Here is a 15695-nt window from a genome sequence, read left to right as displayed (position 1 = left end):
TCACCCCTTCTCTCTAATCTGACCAGTACTGTGTAATCTAGCTCGCCGACCTTCTTTTGGTGGAATGGGCTATACTGGCCACAATCACCTGACAGAAAGCTAGCTCCTTTCTGGCTTTGGTGTACTGGTACCCAAATAACTCCCCAGGAATTTCAGTTTAAGAAACCTGCTGCTGTTAGATTTGGAATTGTTTCAGTATGTGTGTGCCACTTCAGGGGAATGATATCACTGTACAGTAAGTACAGCAGCGAGACTTGAGCTAACAGCTTAATCACCTGTTTTGTATTAGAATGTGTTCAGTGCCGGTGGTTCAACTTCAATTTGTTATCCCTACAGTAGTAGTTGCACTTGTTAACTTCTCTCGGGCTTATATCCAGCTAATCAGTGACAGCAGTGTGGGAACCAAGAGCTATTTTCTCACCAGCAGCATCCACATTCACTCACAAACGGTGTGTGTGTGTGTGTGTGTGTGTGTGTGTGTGTGTGTGTGTGTGTGTGTGTGTGTGTGTGTGTGTGTGTCAGAGGAGGCTGGTGGGAAGAGCTATAGGAGGACAGGCTCATTGTAATGGCTGGAATGGAATAAATGGAATGGAGTCAAACACGTTGTTTCCATGGGTTTGATAGGTTTGGTACTATTCCTCCTATAGACTTTTCTGGTGTGTGTGTGTTATCATCATTTGTTCCTTGTGTAATGCATTCTGTGTGTGTGTGTGTTTGTCAGTGTGTGTGTGTGTGTCTGTCAGTGTGTGGGACTAGGGAGTACGAATTCTTACAACCTCCTAATGATCCCGTCTGTGTCTCTCTTCCAGCGGGCATACACTCTGATTGTGGAAGCGTGGGACTGGGACAATGGTACACACAGCAGCAGTGGTATGTACAGTATACTTCACCTTTCCAGGTATTTACTACCACATGAAAGGAGAGCCAGCCAGGCCTCAGTGTCTCCCATCAAATAAGTCATTAGGTGAGGGGTGAAGGATGTGTGTAGTGTTTATTTAGAAGTGACAGGGGTATTTACTTTGACATAAAAAGACGGGGAGGTCCATGGCAGCATCTCAGAACCAAGGTTACAGGTGATGTCAAAAAGGAGATTTGCGTGATTTATGTGATTTATCTACTCTAATTTAGACTAAGGACCTTTCCTCTCTCATTAGTAGCTGTAGTGATTGAAGAAAAAAATCTATACAGTTACATATCGCAAAATAATTTTGGACAATATTATATCGATACTTTATCCGCAAGTATCGGTTTGAACATTTTTTGAAAAATATATTTCAAAAAATTTGCTAGGTAGCGTCAGCAAGTCGGCTGTACCTGCGCCAAAACTCTGGGATTTTTCATCAGCTTGGCTTGGCCTCAATCTTCTTTTTAAATAGCGAACCAAAATGTTTTCAACACTTTTATTTCCATGACTGATAAAAACTAATTTTCTCATGCTTTTTCTAGTCTCTCTTTAGCAGACACACCGTATCGTGAGCATGTTTGGAACATCAAATCGCAATAAAATCGCAGTATTGAATAGCAATACAAAAATAATTGTGAGAATTGTGAGAATCTCAATACATATCGTATCAGCACCTATCGTGATAATATCGTGAGGTTCCAGGCAATTCTCAGCCCTAGTCACTGCAGGGATGGGGCATGTGAAGATGTGTGTCTCTGTGAGAAGAGCTTCATTAAAGGTGACTAATTGTCTCAAGGGGGAACAGGGAGCTCCTTCCGCGTCAGGCCCAGTTTGGATGCGGGGTGCCTAGTCACTGCTATTTGGAACACAGCTGTATCCTGTTTTTACTTGCTTCTCTCATTTCAGTCCTGTTTGGCTTTGTTTTGGAAGCTCTGCTCAGAGGAAGAAAGGTTAATTGTGGAATGTGGAATGTAATCTATGTCACTCAAGTCAAGTGTGTTAGATTTAGGGCAACATTGAACCTCAGGCGAGATCAATGGCTGACCTAACCTGACAAGGTTGTTGTGTTTTTCTCTCCGGTGAACAGGCGATACACACCAATCCAAGCTTCTATAACAAGCTGTCCAGTTTTCACTGCTGCATAACTCTTAGAGAGTCAGCTCTATATATTCCCAGGAACAATGCAGCTTCACACAAAGCAGCTTCTTAGCAGCACAAGAGGAAGAAAAGTCCCCAATACAAAGCCCAGACTCCAGATGATTGAAATGGACTGTCAAGTTGAGCTGCCATATACCAACCACAGCAAACAGATCCATACAACAACTACAGTGGCAAGAAAAAGTATGTGAACCCTTTGGAATTTCCTGGATTTCTGCATAAATTGGTCATAACATTTGTTCTGATTTTCATCTAAGTCCCAACAATAGACTTGCTTAAACTAATAACACACAACAATTAGACGTTGTCATGTCTTTATTGAACACACTGTGTAAACATTCACAGTGCAGGGTGGGAAAAGTATGTGAACCCTTGGATTTATAACTGGTTGACCCTCCTTTGGCAGCAATAACTTCAACCAAACGTTTTCTGTAGTTGTGGATCAGACCTGCACAACGGTCAGGAGGAATTTTAGACAATTCCTCTTTACAAAACTGTTTCAGTTCAGCAATATTCTTGGGATGTCTGGTGTGAACCGCTCTCAAGGTCATGCCACAGCTTCTCAAATCGGGTTTAGGTCAGGACTCTGACTGGGCCACTCAAGAAGGCGTATTTTCTTCTGTTGAAGTCATTCTTTGGTTGATTTACTTCTGTTTCCGGTCGTTGTCCTTTTGCATCACCCAATTTCTGTTGAGCTTCAATTGGCGGACAGAGAGCCTTACATTCTCCTGCAAAATGTCTTGATAAACTTGGGAATTCATTTTTCCGTCGATGATAGCAAGCTGTCCAGACCCTGAGGCAGCAAAGCAGCCCCAAACCATGATGCTTCCTCCACCATACTTTACAGCTGGGATGATGTTTTGATGTTGGTGTGCTGTGCCTTGTTTTCTCCACACATAGTGTTGTGTGTTCCTTCCAAACAACTCAACTGTAGTTTCATTTGTCCACAGAATATTTTGCCAGTAGCGCTGTGGAACATCCAGGTGCTCTTTTGCGAACTTCAGATGCGCAGCAATGTTTTTTTTGGACAGCAGTGGCTTCTTCCGTGCTGTCCTCCCATCCAATAAACCATTCTTGTTTATTGTTTTACATATCGTAGACTCGTCAACAGAGATGTTAGCATGTTCCAGAGATTTCTGTTAGTCTTTAGCTGACACTCAAAGATTCTTCTTAACCTCATTGAGGATTCTGCGCTGTGCTCTTGCAGTCATCTTTTGCAGGACGACCACTCCTAGGGAGAGTAGCAACAATGCTGAACTTTCTCCATTTATAGACATTTGGTCTTACCGTGGAGGACTGATGAACATCAAGGATTTTAGAGATACTTTTGTAACCCATTCCAGCTTTATGCAAGTCAACAATTCTTCTGAGATCTCTTTTGTTCGAGGCATGGTTCACATCAGGCAATGCTTCTTGTGAATAGAAAACTCAAAAATGTTGTGAGTTTTTTATAGGGCAGGGCAGCTCTAACCAACATCTCAAATCTCATCTCATTGATTGGACACCAGGTTAGCTGACTCCTGACTCCAATTAGCTTTGGGAGAAGTCATTAGCCTAGGGGTTCCCATACTTTTTCCAGCCTATCATGTGAATGTTTAAATGATGTATTCAATATAGACAAGAAAAATACAATAATGTGTGTGTTATTAATTGAAACACACTGTATTTGTCTATTTTTGGGACTTAGATGGATATCAGATCAAATTTGATGACCAATTTATGCAGATATCCAGGTAATTCCAAAGGGTTCACATACTTTTTTTTGCCACTGTATAGCTCACCTCTCTGTCTCAGTGTTTGACCCCATCTCAGGTCAGTATGTCAGCTGTAACCCCTCCACTTTTAACTTGGCTAACTTTTAGTGGTGGTAAGTGATAGTACCAAACCTCTGTCCCTCTTAAAGTCACAAGGATGTATAACACATTTAACCTGTTGATCTACACAGTCATTCTCTGAGATGCTGTACATTCCTATGCACCAAGCTGCCTGGTCGTTCATATTGCCAGTGTGATGGTTAGCATGGCGAGGTTAGTTCCCGCCTGGCTGGCCTGAGGGACTGACTCACTGGGAGACTGTTTGTGCTCCATGTCCATGTCTCTATATAAAGCCTGTGAGCACATCACCTAGTTAAGCCATTCATTATGGACCACAGCCCTTTTTCTTTCCACTGATGTCTTTCTGCTAATTACTGTCCCAGCAGTTGCTGTGCTACTGCATGTCACTTCAATATCCCAGCCTGAACTGCTGCTTCAGCCTGGTCTCATAGACTAGATGTAACATAGTACATGTAAATCCGGGACACTCAAATTGTATGATATGTCACTTTTGCTATGGTTACATAAGACAAAGTTACTTAAGGCAAAACACTAAAGTAGGGTGGTTGGTCGGGATGGATGGATGGGTAGACGTGACCGAAAGTTGCGTGTTCGAATCTCCTCACGGACAACTTTAGCATTTAAGCTAATAAGCAACTTTGCAACTACTTACTGCTTTTTAGCTCCTTTGCAACTACTTAGCATGTTAGCAAGCCCTTCTCCTAAGCGTAAAGTTAACAATTTTGTCTAACTCCTAACCTTAACCCTAACCCCTAACCCTAACTCCTAGCCTGGCTAACGTTTGTGTTAGCTACTTAGCTAAAGTTAGCCACACCAAATTGGAATTCGTAACATATCATACGTTTTGCAAATTCATAACATATTGTAAGAATTGCAATTTGTAACAAATCCTACCCACTGCTATTCGTAACATATCGTACGAAATGAATGATGGACATCCACAAATTAATACATTCCATACGAAATGTAACATATCATACTAATTGGAGTGTACTGGATTTACCTTTGCTATGTTACGTCTACCCCTGAGTCCAGGTTGGCTCCTCATACAGTATAGCCTTGACACAATGACAGGCAGCCTATTACAGGGCGGCTCTGGACTGCTGCTGAGTAAGCTTGGACTGTTGCTAATGTAGCCCGCACAATTGCTGTGAGCTGAGTGAGCACTGTATTGGTTTGGAACAACTTCAATTAATATGTAGAAGTGAGCAATGGGTTGGATGGGGTTGGACATGGCAGTGGAATATGGCAGTGGGTTGGACTGGGCAGTGGGTTGGACTGGGCAGTGGGTTAGATATGGCAGTGGGTTGGATAGGGCATGGAGTTAGATAGGGCAGGGGGGCAGTAGGTTGAATAGGGAAGTGGGGGCATGGGGTTGGATAGGGCAGGGGGTTGGATAGTGCAGGGGGACATGGGGTTGGATAGGGCAGTGGGGGCAAGGGGGCATGGGGTTGTATAGGGCAGGAGGGTGTGGAGTTAGATAGGGCAAGGTGTGCAGTAGGTTGAATAGGGCAGGAGGGCGTGGAGTTAGATAGGGCAAGGTGTGCAGTAGGTTGAATAGGGCAGGAGGGCGTGGAGTTAGATAGGGCAGGGGGACATGGTGTTGGATAGGGCAGGGGGACATGGGGTTGTATAGGGCAGGAGGGTGTGGAGTTAGATAGGGCAAGGTGTGCAGTAGGTTGAATAGGGCAGGAGGGCGTGGAGTTAGATAGGGCAGGGGGACATGGTGTTGGATAGGGCAGGGGACATGGGGTTGAATAGGGCAGGAGGGCGTGGAGTTAGATAGGGCAGGGGGACATGGGGTTGGATAGTGCAGGGGGACATGGGGTTGGATAGTGCAGGGGGACATGGGGTTGGATAGGGCAGTGGGGGCAGGGGGCATGGGGTTGTATAGGGCAGGAGGGTGTGGAGTTAGATAGGGCAGGGGGCATGGGGTTGTATAGGGCAGGAGGGTGTGGAGTTAGATAGGGCAAGGTGTGCAGTAGGTTGAATAGGGCAGGAGGGCGTGGAGTTAGATAGGGCAGGGGGACATGGGGTTGGATAGGGCAGGGGGATGGGGTTGGATAGTGCAGGGGGACATGGGGTTGGATAGGGCAGGGGACATGGAGTTGGATAGGGCAGTGGGGGCAAGGGGGCATGGGGTTGTATAGGGCAGGGGACATGGGGTTGGATAGGGCAGTGGGGGCAGGGGGCATGGGGTTGTAAAGGGCAGGGGGCATGGGGTTGGATAGGTCAGTGGGGGCAGGGGGCATGGGGTTGTATAGGGCAGGAGGGTGTGGAGTTAGATAGGGCAAGGTGTGCAGTAGGTTGAATAGGGCAGGAGGGCGTGGTGTTAGATAGGGCAGGGGGACATGGGGTTGGATAGGGCAGGGGGACATGGGGTTGGATAGGGCAGGGGGACATGGGGTTGAATAGGGCAGGGGGGGACATGGGGTTGGATAGGGCAGGGGGACATGGGGTTGGATAGTGCAGGGAGACATGGGGTTGGATAGGGCAGGGGACATGGAGTTGGATAGGGCAGTGGGGGCAAGGGGGCATGGGGTTGTATAGGGCAGGGGACATGGGGTTGGATAGGGCAGTGGGGGCAGGGGGCATGGGGTTGTATAGGGCATGGGGTTGGATAGGTCAGTGGGGGCAGGGGGCATGGGGTTGTATAGGGCAGGAGGGTGTGGAATTAGATAGGGCAAGGTGTGCAGTAGGTTGAATAGGGCAGGAGGGCGTGGTGTTAGATAGGTCAGGGGGACATGGGGTTGGATAGGGCAGGGGGACATGGAGTTAGATAGGGCAGTGGATTGAATAGGGTAGTGGGGGCAGGGGTTGGATAGGGCAGGGGGACATGGGGTTGGATAGGGCAGTGGATTGAATAGGGTAGTGGGGGCAGGGGTTGGATAGGGCAGGGGGAACATGGGGTTGGATAGGGCAGTGGGGGCAGGGGGTTAGATAGGGCAGGGGGCAAGGAGTTAGATAGGGCAGTGGATTGAATAGGGTAGTGGGGGCAGGGGGTTGGATAGGGCAGGGGGACATGGGGTTGGATAGGGCAGTGGGGGCAGGGGGTTAGATAGGGCAGGGGGCAAGGAGTTAGATAGGGCAGTGGATTGAAAAGGGTAGTGGGGGCAGGGGGTTGGATAGGGCAGGGGGGACATGGGGTTGGATAGGGCTCAGAAAAATAGTCTCTGGTAGGGCTGTTTATCCTCCAGGATGCCCCAGCGACTGGTTCTGTGTTTAAACACTAAACAGACAGGCTGCACCATTGTTTCTCTATTAGGTGGTAGCATGGTTATTAGTGTTAGTGTTTCTTAACACACAGTTTAACATTATAATCAGAGAACAATAGAGGGGATGGAGAAATCAAATGAATATGAAGGGATTAGAGGAAATTGTGAGATCACTGAGCTGCTATCAGGAGTACCGGTAAATTAAGTTTAGAAAAGGTTGTCTTGTGGAGTATTTTTTAAATCAGTCAATGAGTGATTTAATATTACTTGACTACTAATGTTGTGTCCATATCCAAGTTTAGCATGCTGAAAACAGCCTGACAACAGACATTGGCTTATGACAACAATGCCACTAGTCACGCGCGACTAAATGATGTGGCTGTTTGAAAGCACAGAAAATGATGTCGCTCTTGACTTAGTCAACTGCTCGGTGTTGAAGCCTCCTCATTGTTTGTGTAAGCCCGTGTCATAGTCACCACACACACACCCCTCCGCCTGCTCTCCCTAGTAACAGCGGCCTCTCTCTGAGTGTCTCCTTCAGCACTGAGAGAGACAATGATTGGTCTGTATTTTTATATCTAATTGTTGGAAATGAGCAGAGTGAGTGCTTGAGTTTAAATGAACTCGCAGTTAAATTGAGAAAATCAGGACAGCAAGTAAAAACATTTTCTGTGTTTTTTAACTCCTTTATAATTGGTAACAGTTGGAAGTAAACTGGACTGTACAGTAAATAGGATAGACATTTTAAGAAATAATAAAATAGTAATACCTGGACAACTGAAGGTAGGTTATACAGAATCCTTCTCATGAAAAGGCCTAGATTTCCTCCTGGCTACCTGTCCAATAACAGGCCACCATCCAACTAGGGGAGAGGGCCTGTTGTTTGGCCCCTCCTCAGTGCTCAGTCCTGGGCTGTGTATGTGCCTGCAGCAGCCAAGCCAGTTGGGTCATGATGTTTCTGTTCCTTGAGAAAAAGCTAAAGGCCCTTTCCTATGTCGCCCTTCCTCGTCTGTTCCCGTCTCTTATTATTTCCGCCCTGGCTCCGGAGGAGAGGGGAGAGAGGGAGGGAGTGCCACAAAAAGCATTTCACAAAGCAGGAAAACTGAAAAAGGATTTGGTTATCAAACTCCTGCAGCCCTGGCCCTACACCCTGTATTTGTGTTTGGTTTATTGTCCTTATTTTTTCTTTCATGCTCTTGGAAACAGAGTGGTGTTTGACTTTGGGTTGCCCTCTCTGATCTCCAGCAGCAGATAAACACCAGTGTTCTCTCATATGACTTTCTCCTGCTTCTCGACACTACTAGAACTTGTACTGAGGCATACTGGTTCTAACATTGAATAAGTGGCTAGTTAGCCTGAACTACCTCTTTGACTGTTTAGTTGTATGCATGTCAAGTGTCCATTATATAATGGTGAAGAAATGTCTTGGTTTCTGTTTGTTGATGCAGGTGAGGATCTGTTAATTGAGCGGAGTGTCCGTAAAGGAATGATCAACCCTGGCGATGACAGACAGACTATCCAACACAACGGTCCTACAGCCAACTTTGAGTATAACATCCGTGTGCGCTGTGACGAGAACTACTATGGCAACAAGTGCAACAAGCAGTGCCGGCCACGCAATGATGACTATGGCCACTACGTGTGTGACCAGTTTGGGAACAGAGGCTGTTTGGAGGGCTGGATGGGGCCTTACTGTACAGCTGGTGAGTAGAGGAGCAGGCTAACACAATCCATGTACAAGACACTTCAGAGTCAAAATACACACATTGAAACTAATGTTTAGATATCGCTCTGATGATACTAGAAATGAATGGGTGAATCCTTTTGTCTTTGTTTCACAGCTATCTGCAAGCAGGGCTGTAACCTGCTGCAAGGATTCTGCAATGCCCCAGGAGAATGCATGTGAGTCTGGGTTAACTTTCTTCTTTATACCATCGTGTCTATGTTAATAAGATACTGAAATATTACTCCCTTTTCAATTGAAATCCCTTTGACTGAGAATTGTGTCTGGGTGTATTGGCTGGTTAATGGGCAGTAGCTCTTTTTGTGTTCAATGAGGATGATAATGATGACACGGGGGGTTGATCGCATTCCAGAGCTCGACCCCCACATTCCCCCCTCCCTGTCCCCCCTCTCTATGGAACGTACAGTGTATTAGCCCCCCCCACCAGTCTGATTCAGGAGCCATTGTTCTTTTTCCTGTCCCAGACCTGGCCTGTAGCTGTAGCCTGTTTTTCACACAGCGTTTCCTCCCCTCCTCCAGCGGTGTGTCAGGGCCCCTCTGCCCATTTCTACTCTGCAGCCCCATTCGCCTCTTCCTATCCTGGGCCTGTTTTGGCTGTCATACCCCTCATGGGAGTATGGACTCCATCCAGCAGCCTTAGTCACGTACATGTTATTCTGCACGGCTGAACCAACCAAGTATTCCATGTCAAATCCTCTTGCAAGACCACCTTCTTGTGCAACTCTCTGAGGTGCATTCTGTAACACACCTATGGATCTGTTCAATAGGGATAGGGATCTGTTCAATATGGATAGGGATCTGTTCAATAGGGATAGGGATCTGTTCAATAGGGATAGGGATCTGTTCAATAGGGATAGGGATCTGTTCAATAGGGATAGGGATCTGTTCAATAGGGATAGGGATCTGTTCAATAGGGATAGGGATCTGTTCAATAGGGATAGCCGTGAGTGAGACGGGATAGATTTAGTTCTCATCTCATAAAATAATGAATTTTCATGGCTGGAAGACAAGAAAAGACTGGAATGTGCCTCGACATGTGATTTGAAGCTCAGGAGGAGGCTGTGTGTATCCCGACCGTGAACAAACAACACGCCTTCTCCTGGAGTAACATTCCATGCCTGGTGCCTGCGAAGGAAAACAAAAAATGTGTTGGTGGTACAGTATCTGGTTTCCTTACACACAGAGCATTCACAACCTACCCCCTTACAAAAATAATTTAAACTAAAAATGGTTTTCGGACACATGTAACATTTCACATTTTAATGTCAACTAGAGCGTCTGCTAAATGACTTAAATGTAAATGTAAATGTAATTTATCCATGTCAAAATCCTCCAAATCCACAATTGCTCAAATTGACCTGTAATTTTCATTTTTTTTTTATACAATTACAAGAATATTGCTGTTTTGATATTGTGACCTCTAAATATTCACACTCTAAATAATATGGTTTCACAGCTCAACATGTGAAAACAGCTATTTCACATGTGAAAATGTGATTTCATGTGTTAAAATGCGATTTTCACATAGTTTTTTTAAGGGACCTCAATCTGCATGCATGTTAACATACAGTTTGCTATACAGTAGCACACCACTGCACACTTCAGTACTTTTATACCTGTACATTAGTAGACTACAATACAAAGTTGTACTGCACTGTGTGTTGTGTTTGACTGCAGTGCTGCTTACTAGCGAAAATGTTAGCACACAGCAGTACACTGACTCACTCCAGTACAGTATATCAACTACTAGTGTAGGGTTTGGTTGGCATCTATTTACAGGAGAGTGGTCTTTAAATAACCCAGGGCGAGAAGTGACAGCACAGGTGGGGCAAGGTTACCGCTGGCCTTGGAATAACAGAGTGCAGCTATAAACCAACAGATTAGCTAACCGTTCGCCGGCTGCCTCCGCTCGCAAAGCTGCTTGCCTAGGGGCTTCAGGAGGCCCCCACTCCTAGACTTCCTCTATCCCCGTCCCTGTCCCACACGCCATGGGAACAGGCTTGACCCCATCACTGCCCTGGAATGTCCCTGGTGCTCTGTCTAAAGATTAGGAGCCCCAGAAGGGAAGGGGTGTCACTGGTCACCTTGATGAAGACGTTGTGTCTGTCTGGCTCCTGATCGAGATCACCTTGACTTTTACATGGACACATAGGTCTGTCATGTGGTTGACGTATTGTAGAAGGCCTTGTCCTATTACACGAGTCCTGGCTTATTTATGAGCCATCTCTTCATGGGACTGATGTTTTTAAAGTATTTCACATACAGTATGACCACACAATAGGTCCATTCCCTATGTGTCTCTAATGGATGTCTCTGATATGTCTTGCAGGTGTAAATACGGTTGGCAGGGTCCGTTCTGTGACGACTGCCTGCCCTACCCAGGCTGTGTCCATGGGACCTGCGTCAAGCCCTGGCTGTGCAGCTGTGAGAAGAACTGGGGAGGCCTGCTGTGTGACAAAGGTGAGACATTAGAGCAAACCAGACCAGACCTGGCCCACTGTACTATTAACACATCCTCTACAGCGACCTTTGACCTCCCTGTAGTGTCACACAACACAAGGTCAAATCAAATCAAATTTTATTTGTCACATACACATGGTTAGCAGATGTTAATGCGAGTGTAGCGAAATGCTTGTGCTTCTAGTTCCGACAATGCAGTGATAACCAACAAGTAATCTAACTAACAATTCCAAAACTACTGTCTTATACACAGTGTAAGGGGATAAGGAATATGTACATAAGGATATATGAATGAGTGATGGTACAGAGCAGCATACAGTAGATGGTATCGAGTACAGTATATACATATGAGATGAGTATGTAGACAAAGTAAACAAAGTGGCATAGTTAAAGTGGCTAGTGATACATGTATTACATAAGGATGCAGTCGATGATGTAGAGTACAGTATATACGTATGCATATGAGATGAATAATGTAGGGTAAGTAACATTATATAAGGTAGCATTGTTTAAAGTGGCTAGTGATATATTTACATCATTTCCCATCAATTCCCATTATTAAAGTGGCTGGAGTTGGGTCAGTGTCAATGACAGTGTTTTGGCAGCAGCCACTCAATGTTAGTGGTGGCTGTTTAACAGTCTGATGGCCTTGAGATAGAAGCTGCTTCACCTCTGAGTTCCCCTCAGCATCAGGTGGTCAACAGAAGTCACTGAAGAGTGACTGCTAGAAACACTTCAGAGTAACAAGATGGAGAGGTGGATGGAGAGGCTACATTTAGCAATATGTAACAGTGTGCTTTCATGTCTGATCCTATGAAGTCGTGTGATGACAATTGATTTAATCTGTAACATATCATTTACCATCCTAATCCTTTAGATGTGTTCATATGAGACCATTAAAGTGTGTAAATGTAATCATTCCTGTATGATTCTCTCCAGATTTGAACTACTGTGGGACGAACAAGCCGTGTAAGAACGGAGGAACGTGTATGAACTCAGAGCCAGATGAATACAACTGTGCCTGTTCTGACAGCTACTCGGGCAAGAACTGTGAGATAGGTGAGTCAGTCAAGAAATTCAATTCTGTTTGTGCCAATGAGCACGGTTACATGCGCACAATAATAGGATTATTGTGGATAATCAGATTAATATAATAGTTCATTTAAAATGTTCACATGCTTTGCAAGTAGAACAATTTCCCTAATAATTATGTTTTTATGGACACATCTGAAATCAGGCTACCGATGGGACTTTAGATAAATTGCACAAAATCGCCAATAAAAATAAATATTCTACCACAGTGACCATGTTATTTTTGCGAAAACTTTTTGATTCTGAGTTCGGACCAATAAAGTTTGTATGTGAATACTTTTTCTAAGATGCATATTTTCAGTTTTTCCGAACTCACTTCACTTGTAATAAGAGGGAGGCTCGCTCGGATGGTGCTAGCACATGCGCAGATCAAACACACAGCTAGAACGCTGATTAAGGTTTTCTAATCATTTGAAACATTTGCTCTGAAAACCAGGTGTTTTAATCGGCGTATGCTTACTTCGATTTTGACCGCACGCCGATCAAAATAAGCAGAGTGAGGTGTTTACATGACTATTTCCATACTCGGCCTACTGCCACAAGTGTTAGTGTGCATGTAAACATACCCAATGTTTAATAGTTGATCATTTGCTTGTGTATTTTGTTGTGCTATTTATGTAATCCGTCACTCTGACTCGTGGCACATTTGTCTCCCCATGTCATCCTGTTATCTTCAGTGGAACACTCATGTGTGTCCAACCCTTGTGCCAACGGGGGCACCTGCCATGAGATCCCGTCTGGGTTTGAGTGCCACTGTCCTGCAGGCTGGTCAGGGCCCACCTGCGCTAAAGGTGAGTGAGTCACGATCTTGCCCCTCCCAAGGTGTGTGTGTGCCCCCATGTTTTTACAAAGCTGAACCCTTACATCGTGTGTGTGTTCCAGACATAGACGAGTGTGCGTCTAACCCCTGTGGTCAGGGTGGGACCTGCATCGACATGGAGAACGGATTTGAGTGCCTCTGCCCCCCACAGTGGGCTGGGAAGACCTGCCAGATAGGTAAGCCTGGGAAGGAGAGGTGGCGGGGGGTCTGTAGTTTATCATTCACACTAGAGAATTCTGAGGGCACAGTCTCTGCCTGGGAAACTGGAGCAAAGCACGTCCAAATGGCTAAAGATGAATATTATGTCCTGGGGAGCATAACTTGAGACTATTTGCATGCTAAATTAAATTGTGTTTGATTTGAATTGAATGTGATGTGACTTGAAGTGTTATTGAATCTCTCCTTGTTCGATCTTATGCCAGGAATCTCCGTGCTCGTCCAGTATCTGTTTTTTTGTGTCTCACCCTGTTGAGCCAGTCCTATTACTATGGTGTGGATACTAATTTAAAATGGATGCATGCATGTCCATGGAGAAAGCTGGATATTATGTGCAACCTGAGCCAGGTTTCTTGAGTAAAACTATAAATAACACCTAGCCTGGCAACTGCTAACCTTGGGCCCTGATGTAGCCTGACAGTGGGTTATCTTTGGCTATAGACTGGGATAAAAGGGGTATGTATACTAGTCTCTACCAAGAGTAGGGCCTCACCCCAAAACCACTATTTAGCTCCCTGGAGTAGCAAAGGAAAGGAAACACTTTATAACCTGTAAACATGCTCAGGGAGGAACCCAAGCTCCGGGTCTTGTGTTACGTGGTCCGCTATTCTCAGTGCGCAGGTGGTTCCCCTTTCAGTGAGCAGGCGGTACCTGAGAGAGGGGTGTCGGATGTCCGCAGCCCAACAGGTGCTCCTCACCTCTGGGGAAAAGCGGTTGTGTTCTGGTCTGTCCAGGGAGAGGGTGTTAGTGACCATTGCCTTGTGAACTGACCTCTGGGAAGCTCTGGATGTCAGAGAATAGATCAGTTCAGAAATAGGGTAGGCAACTGAAATAAATGTTTAGGGTAGGAGGCAGAGCCAGCTAAATAGATGGCAAAGATGGCAAAAGAAATTACATTTCATTTAATAGAGTTTAGAAAGTTTTCTAAAGACCGGTTTAAGGTTAGAATTCTTATCAGGGGCTTTAGTTTCTGTGTAGCCTTGCACTGTAGAGATCTGCTTGGTGGTGCGGCTTGGAGGCTGGTTCTTAGATCTCTCTCATCTCTCTGTTTTCACTCCGCAGACGCTAATGAGTGTATGGGGAACCCATGCCTCAATGCTTACTCTTGCAAAAACTTGATTGGTGGATATCACTGTGCCTGCTTTCGAGGATGGGCCGGCCAGAACTGTGACATCAGTCAGTATCCGTTAATCATTTGCCTCTGTCCCCTTTGCCTGCACCTAGCTCTGACACTTACCTGGGCCACTGGCCTACTGTTCTGTTCCTATCTCAGGCTTTCTGCTTTATTATGGCCCAAATACTTGTCGAGATCCATGGATAGTGTTTTTACATTACTATGAGAAGCACATCCTGTAGATATCGTTGACGGTTGTGTAGTTGACCTCACTGGCTTTCACGGCATGCACTAACCAACAGCATCATGTCTTCCTGCACCTTGAGAAAAATCTTATTTTGAGTTTCTTTGAAGCATTAAGCATTAACCAAGTTGCACATTCTATGTTTTGTTTGTGTATCACATGCATGCAACACCTGCATGTTCCCCTGTCCTATCTGTAGACCTGTATTAGTAAGTTCTCTCTTTTACACTCTGCAGATGTCAACAGCTGCCATGGACTGTGTCAGAATGGAGCGACTTGCAAGGTAGGAAATTGTATTCAATAAGGCAATCTAGCCACCATGTTTGATGCCCTCCTTTCATATTACATCTATGGTTAGCATTATTCTGGGTACAAGAGCCTCTGAGTGGCAACTTGTTCCCTTACGCTTTGTACAGGAGGGGCGAAGAGGCTACGTGTGTGCCTGCTCACCGGGGTCTGTGGGCCGGCACTGTGAGGTCCAGAGGAACAGCTGTGTCAGTGGCCCGTGTAGAAACGGGGGCAGGTGCCACACCCTGCTGGACGGCTTCATGTGTGAGTGCCCACATGGATACACTGGCACTACCTGTGAGGTGAGCTATGGTCCAGTCCAGACCTTTGACAAATTTTATACATAACAATGATCTATTTATCCATCCATTCATCTTTCCATCTGTGCATTCGTAGGTGCAAAGTAACCCGTGCAGCCCTAACCCTTGCCAGAACAAGGCCCAGTGCCACAGTCTGATGGAAGACTTTTACTGTGCCTGTCCTGATGACTATGAGGGCAAGACCTGCTCTGAGCTCAAGGACCACTGCAAGACCAATCCCTGTGAAGGTACAAACCAATCTATAAACCTATTGATGTCATCTCAACTAAAATAATTCAAACCCCT

General features: G+C 45.5%; 1 protein-coding gene across 4 annotated transcripts in view; it reads left to right on the top strand.

Annotated features, from left to right (window-relative positions):
• Positions 1 to 15695, top strand: part of LOC115138579 (protein jagged-2-like) — a 39209-nt gene that overhangs the window by 8514 nt on the left and 15000 nt on the right. For 2 of the 4 annotated variants that reach the window (XM_065025730.1, XM_029675549.2), the window contains exons 3-13: positions 810 to 870; positions 8561 to 8815; positions 8954 to 9014; positions 11186 to 11316; positions 12256 to 12375; positions 13086 to 13199; positions 13291 to 13404; positions 14507 to 14620; positions 15039 to 15085; positions 15219 to 15392; positions 15487 to 15637. In XM_065025730.1, coding sequence (XP_064881802.1) covers positions 810 to 870; positions 8561 to 8815; positions 8954 to 9014; positions 11186 to 11316; positions 12256 to 12375; positions 13086 to 13199; positions 13291 to 13404; positions 14507 to 14620; positions 15039 to 15085; positions 15219 to 15392; positions 15487 to 15637 — 1342 coding nt within the window. Of the gene's footprint in view, positions 1 to 809; positions 871 to 909; positions 2246 to 8560; positions 8816 to 8953; positions 9015 to 11185; positions 11317 to 12255; positions 12376 to 13085; positions 13200 to 13290; positions 13405 to 14506; positions 14621 to 15038; positions 15086 to 15218; positions 15393 to 15486; positions 15638 to 15695 lie in introns of those variants that run through there. The other 2 variants (XM_029675551.2, XM_029675550.2) reach the window with 2 other exon arrangements.

The sequence above is a fragment of the Oncorhynchus nerka genome, linkage group LG12, assembly GCF_034236695.1.
Source record: "Oncorhynchus nerka isolate Pitt River linkage group LG12, Oner_Uvic_2.0, whole genome shotgun sequence".
Taxonomy (NCBI): domain Eukaryota; kingdom Metazoa; phylum Chordata; class Actinopteri; order Salmoniformes; family Salmonidae; genus Oncorhynchus; species Oncorhynchus nerka.
Note: the sequence above shows the minus strand (reverse complement) of the source record. Positions and strands in the feature narration are given on the sequence as shown.